Raw genomic sequence first — 6,000 nt, 5'->3', positions numbered from 1 at the left:
TTGTTTTTTTTCTTTTTATAAGATTTTTTTCTTTGTTTTTGTTTAATATGAAAATTACTTGAAAAGACAAGGGGCCAACCCCGCCAGGCAGCTCGGCCGGCCGCACGATCCTAACATTCCAGGTGTAAGTTACAGAGCTCAAGTTCATCTACAAAAAAAGTAATAAAAATAAAATTTAAAATGGCACCTTCAACAGAACACAACAAAACCTTAGGGCCCGGCCTCCGGGTAGGAGGCCCCGCAGCACAGGGGCACGCGTGGGCGGCCCCTCATCTCCGCTCCAGCCGAAAAGTAAACACAAAGCTAAAAACACAGCTCCTCGGCGTTCGGGAATAAGTTAGCCGCTTCCTCCTGCCTCCCCCAGCGTCCACCGAGGAGCGCGTTTCTCTGCAGGTGAGGGCGGGAGGTGGGGCACTACCAAACTGAGGGGGCGGGCGGCGGGCTGGCTGGGAAGGGGCCGCGCGGGCTCTGGGGTGGGCGAGGGGCGGGGGCGGCCGCGGGCGGGGGCGGCCCCTAGTCCTCGATGACGATGGGCTCGTCGTTGACCGGCGCGGGCGGCGGTGGCCGCAGCGGCAGGGCCTGGCGCAGGGCGATGGGTTTGTAGGGCCGGCGGGCAGCTCGCTTGGTTTCCGAGGAAGAGAGCAGTTTGCGGATTTTCCTGCGGGCAGAGGTGGCGGTGAGGGCCGGGACGCGGCTCGGGGCCCGCCCCCCTACCCCGGGAAGGCCCCACCTGGTCTCCTCCGTGGCCATGTAGAACACATCATCTGGGGCGTCGATCCAGTTCATCCGCCGCCGCTTGACCGGGGGCAGGGAGCCCCCCCGGATCAGGCGCACTTTGGTGGGGTAGGACTTCCCATTGAGCAGGAGGTTCCGGCTTGGTCCCTGCAGAGGGGGTGCGCTTCCTGGGCAGTGGGCCGAGGGCCAGCTCCACCTCAACCTGCAGGCTCCTGCTGAGTGGGACCCCAGCCAAGGCCGCCTGGTGACACCCCACCACCACCCCATGAGCTACTCGAACTCCCGCCCCGGCCCAGGGCGGCCCTGAGGGCTGTATGGCCCACACCGCTGGCCTGGCGCAGAGGCCCCCACATGCTGCAGCCCCTCTGGTCCTGCCAGGCCTCCTGGAGGCTTCCACGTGTCACTGGGCAGGGCCGGCGACCCCCAAGAGCTTCCCAAGGGTGAGCACGTGTGTGCCACATCATGGGCTGTCCCTCTTACCATGTGCCTGGACTGTCCGTGGTTTGCCAGACCTGACGAGAAATGGAGAAGAGAAATGAGGCTCAGAGAGCGCGCCCTGCACCCCCACCACCCACAGCTGCCTCGGCCACCCCGGGACAACAGGCTGGGGCCACCCGCCAACCAAGCCACAGGCCACACCCGGGACGGGCCTGGGGGACGTGGGGCCTCGCCTCCCCAGGTCCTGGGCCGCCTGGTGACCCCATTGCTCTCTGTTTGGTGAGAGACACACTCGCTTGAGCTCCAGGCAGGAGTCCAGGAGCCTTGGATGTCACGGCTGTCTCTGCACAGGGCAGGCCTTCCACCCACTCGCCTGCCTGTGCAGAGACAAGCAAAGCCTGGCACGGCCATCAGTAGAGCAGTGACACAAGCCCCTCTGCGGGCAGCCACGCTGTAGGCCCTGGTCCACCAGGAGGCCGGGCTTCTTCCCAAGGCTCTGAGCTACCTTCGCTGGCCAGGTCCAGGGTGTCAAGAGCCACCAGCCCTGGCCGGAAACTCAGGTCACCACCCACTGCCCCTGCTGGGCCCCAGCCACCCTGGCAGGTGCTCGGGGTGGGGTGCCAGAGGCCTCTGAGTTCCCACAGTAAGGAGCCCAAGGGGCACTGCGGGAGCCAGGCCAAGAGGCAGGCCATGCTCCTGGTGACCCCCAGCCAGGTCCAGGACCTCCGCTGCTATCTTCTGCTGCCCTGCCTGTGAGTGTGAGCGTGGGCACACAGAAGCTGGTCTCAGGACGGCCCGGCTCCCAGCAGGACCAACCCGGAGAGGACAGGATGCCATACTCAGTCAGGTGCCAGGCCGGGGAGCACTGGAGCAACCTGCCAGCTCCAAAAACGCTGCTCAGCTGAGGCTGAACAGAAGTGGCCTGTCCAGCCCTCCCCACCTGCAGCCACCCCCTAGCTTGGGGCACTCCCCTAGGGGCCAACTTGGGCCCTGGAGCCCTGGGTCAGCCTTTCCCTACCAGCTGACTTAGTTAGCCCTGCCGGCAGGGTGGGGTGGGGGCTCAGGTGCCTGCTCTGTAGCGCCCCTGAGCAGCGGCAGCCACACCTCAGGGGACCTGCCATGAGCTAAGGCCCAGTGCCCAGGGCTGGCCGCTAGCACGAGAGCTACTTACCCAGGTAAGTGCCTACCAGAGTGGTGGACGGCAGAGAGGAGAAAACACATGCTTTAGGTTAGTGAGCCGCACACAGCGTCTGCAGGCCCCGCAGGTGGGGACAGAGCAGGGGCAGCTGGCCGGGTTAGAACGCTAGGGCTCCATGCAGTGGGCAGGCAGGCCTTGCCTGAGCTCAGCTCACACCTACCCAGGTTGGACAGAGACCCCACCCCGTGTGTGCCAACGCCCCCAGGGAGCCGTCTCCACCCAGCCGGCCCCTCTCCAGCGCCGGGGTCCTGGCCCCACATGTCAGGACAGGCACTTCCTCTGTGGCTGAGCCCTCTGAGCCCAGGGCCCCGCCCAGCCAGGTGGCGTGCAGTGGCACTCCCTCATGAGCATGGCACTGCTGGGGCTGGAGTGTGAGGTGTGGAAAGTTCAATGGGAATAAATTGGCTTTGATCTAACCTGCTGCTTAGCTGCTTTTTACAAAACAAAAGGAAACTCGAAGATGCCTGCTGACAAGGACTCCCTCCTGCTTCTACCAACGTTCCCGGCAGGCGTCCCAGGAACAGCCAAGTAAAGCCAGCCCAGAGTGTGCCGGCCTGGGCCGGTGTGGCCAGGACTAGGCCACGGGGCAGCCCCAATACCAGATGGCTGGGCAGGTGCCCCACAAAAGGAGGGCAGTGGGGAGCTGGGGCCAGAACAGAGACATCGCCAAGGGCTGGCGGATGGAGGCAATGGGGACAAGTGGAGACGGGGAAGCCCAGCACCTGACCTCAGGCCCACCCTGCCTCAGCTCACGGGCTGACCCCATGGGACATGCCTGCCAGGGTGCCCAACAGCTTCGAGAGAACGCTCCAAGGGGACAGGGCTGGATGGCCACTGCCCACAGCTGCCTTAGGTCCCCAAACCGGCCCTGCTGCCCTGGCCAACACCCTGAGTGAAAGCTGCCTGGGGAGGCGTTGCAGGCATGTCCACACTGGCAGGCCCAGCATCCGCACACCGGGCCCAGGCCTGGGTGCACCCGAGCCCCACAGACTTGGCCTCCCCATGCTGGGCTTAGTCCTATCTGCTCTTCCCTGAGGGGCCTGGGGTCCCACAGCCCCTAATCCAACCAACCAGCACAGGGCACCAAACCCATCACCCGACAGAAGGCACCAAGCCTGGGTGCAAGCTCAGTCGCCCACAGCCTGCCGGACACTCTGACTGTCCCCACTGTCCCCCCGCAGGCAGGCGCACGAAAGGATTGCAGGCACAGCACGGGTGGCCCACGAGCTGAGGCTGGCAGCATGCGGGCAGTCACAGCGCGATGGCAGACAGCGCAGGCAGGACGACAGGGCCACACGTGCCAGGACAGTCCACTGACGGGGCGCGGGGCCAGGGGACCGAGGGCCAGATGCCTGGGCTCAGGGGGGTCTCAACAAGGGACCAGTGGTGTCAGGAGGAGTGAGGGGACTGGGCCGTGGCCTGGCTCCCGTGGACTGCCCCAAGCATGGGCCCCGGGCCGCCCGCCGCGGGGACACACTCAGCAGCACAGCACAGGCATCACGGGCGCAGCGCCCGCCCATGGCCCCAGGCCTTACCCCTACTGGGCATCAAGAGGCGCTTCTTCATGTTGCCTGGCAGCGCCGGGACAGGAGAGAGGGAGAGAAGACAGCGTCAGCACGCACCGCAGTTGCCCCAGGTGGGTGACGAGGGCCACACTCACCGGGCAGGGCAGGCCCAGACTCACCGGGCGAGGAGGCCACTCACCGTCCACCCCGTTGTGCTGCTCGTAGCTTCGCTTGCCCAGGATGGTAGGGGAGCCGTTGTTGATGACGGGGGTTGCCTTGGCGGGTGTCAGGCTGCTGAGCACGCTGGACACGCTCTTCACGGGGTCAGGCTTGGGGGGACGGGGGTGGGTCTCTGCCGGGAACGACACAGGCAGAGCAAGTCACCTCTGCCCAGCAGGGGGTGGGCGGGCGGACAGGCAGCCTCCAGCCCGCATGGTTCCGAGACACCACCAGGAACTTGGCCCCATCCTGACTGGGGTGGACGTGGAGGGGTCGTCACAGAACCAGGGGCCCAGGAGCTCCAAGTGCCCTCTGCAGGGGGCATACCCAGGCCAATCCTGCACCCCGGGGCTTCCAAGGAGTAGGGAGACTGCTTGGCAGTGCCCAGGCTCCTCTGCCCCCAGCCAACAGGATCCAGACATGGGCCTTGAGCACAGCACGCCTATTCACCAGGCTGGCTGCTGCTCAGACCGCGAACCGACCACCCCGCCAGCCTAGCCAGGAACACAGCTGCTGAGGGCCAGCCCTGACACCGGCCACCTTTTCCCACAGGACAGGGGCCCATGACCCTAAACAGGGAGCAATGCCAAAGCCACTTGACTGTGCAGAGCACACTTAGCTCAGGGCTCTGGAACGTGCTTCCCAGGACAGTCACCCCTGCGTGAGGAGGGCGGCCGCACAAGCCCACTCCAGCCCAGCACACTGGTGAGCCACCCGCCAGCACCACTGACCTCTGGCCCAGCCTCCAGGCTGCTTCCTGCTGGGCTAGGGTAGCTGGCTGAGGTTCTAGGGTGTCCTCAGACCCTCAAAGGCAAGGGAAGCCCCGCCTGAGGCTGTAGGCCAGGTGTGCCCCTCCCCCTGCCCAGGCCCTGCAGAGGCCCGAGTGCTGCCCCCATGGTGTGGGCGTGGCTCAGGAGTGTACTCCCTGCAGGTAAAAGGTGCCACCCTGCCTCGGTGTCATTACAGGCATGAGTGTACCCCACCCAAACCCCAGACCTTGAGGCCCCAGGGACGATCAGAACACAGAGACCAGGGTAGAAAGGCTGGCAGGAAAGCCGCCTGGGTGTGCCTTGAGGAGGCTGGCCCATAGAAGCCAGGCTGGCAGCCACTCCGCCTGGACTCATCAGGCCCCAGGAGCAGAGAGCAGCCTGGGTCCCGGTGGGTCTGCCTGAGGCTGGCACAGTGCAGAGTACCCCAAAAGGACGGTTCCAGGCCCTGGGGGGCCGTCCAGGAGCTGCCGGCTAGAGAAGGCTGGGAGCACCCGTGCATAAGCTTGGGTCAGAAGCTGCCCGCAGGCAGCACCGGGAGCCCTCCTCGCACCCGGCCTGCTCACCGAGATAGCGGAGCACGGCTTCCAGCGGCTTGCGCACCGCCTGCTTCAGCACCAGAGGGCTCTGGGAGGCTTCGGGTAGCCGCGCCGTGCCTGCAGGGACCACGCAGCGTGAGGGGTGTGGTGCCCCAGGGAGCACGGGACCCTGCCTGCGCCTTGACCCGGGAGCCCTTGGAGGGCTCGGCCATGCCAGCACCGGAAGGAAATGGGGCTCCCTGGTCCGGGACTCCCCTCAGGGCTGCGAGCTGGGCCCCAAGGTTGCTGCTCCTCCCGCCACCTGTAGGAACGGCGTACGCGGGCGTTAGGGTGACTCACACTCGGCCTTGATGGCCGCGCTGTTGATGGGCAGGTAGGGGTGCCTCGCGGCGTGCCACGGGCGCAGGATCTCACGGCACAGCCGCCGGGCAATCCGCGTCAGCTTCGTCGTGTGCAGATAGAAGGCCTGCCGGGTCTTCATGGCAAACTTGGGGCTCCCGCTGCTCCGGGCTGGGAGGCCGTGGGGACTCTGCGGAAGGGGGCGCAACCGCCCCGACACAGTGCCATGACCGGGGGCAGAGGCCGCAAGGCAGACATGA

The 6,000-nt window shown here is 65.8% G+C and overlaps 1 protein-coding gene across 5 annotated transcripts in view; it reads right to left on the bottom strand.

The window, feature by feature from the left end:
- MTA1 (metastasis associated 1) overlaps nucleotides 1-6,000 on the bottom strand; it is a 58,843-nt gene continuing 52,843 nt past the window's right edge. For 4 of the 5 annotated variants that reach the window (XM_074394397.1, XM_074394396.1, XM_039462945.2 and 1 more), the window contains 7 exons: nucleotides 5,741-5,930; nucleotides 5,429-5,518; nucleotides 4,076-4,228; nucleotides 3,907-3,942; nucleotides 1,216-1,247; nucleotides 731-882; nucleotides 1-658 (listed from right to left, as the gene is read on the bottom strand). In XM_074394397.1, coding sequence (XP_074250498.1) covers nucleotides 514-658; nucleotides 731-882; nucleotides 1,216-1,247; nucleotides 3,907-3,942; nucleotides 4,076-4,228; nucleotides 5,429-5,518; nucleotides 5,741-5,930 — 798 coding nt within the window. In that variant the 3' untranslated portion in view covers nucleotides 1-513. Of the gene's footprint in view, nucleotides 659-730; nucleotides 883-1,215; nucleotides 1,248-3,906; nucleotides 3,943-4,075; nucleotides 4,229-5,428; nucleotides 5,519-5,740; nucleotides 5,931-6,000 lie in introns of those variants that run through there. The other variant, XM_074394398.1, reaches the window with a different exon arrangement.

The sequence above is a fragment of the Saimiri boliviensis genome, chromosome 2 (genome assembly GCF_048565385.1).
Source record: "Saimiri boliviensis isolate mSaiBol1 chromosome 2, mSaiBol1.pri, whole genome shotgun sequence".
In the NCBI taxonomy this organism is placed as follows: Eukaryota; Metazoa; Chordata; class Mammalia; order Primates; family Cebidae; genus Saimiri; species Saimiri boliviensis.
This window is presented reverse-complemented; position numbering and strand designations above follow the sequence as displayed.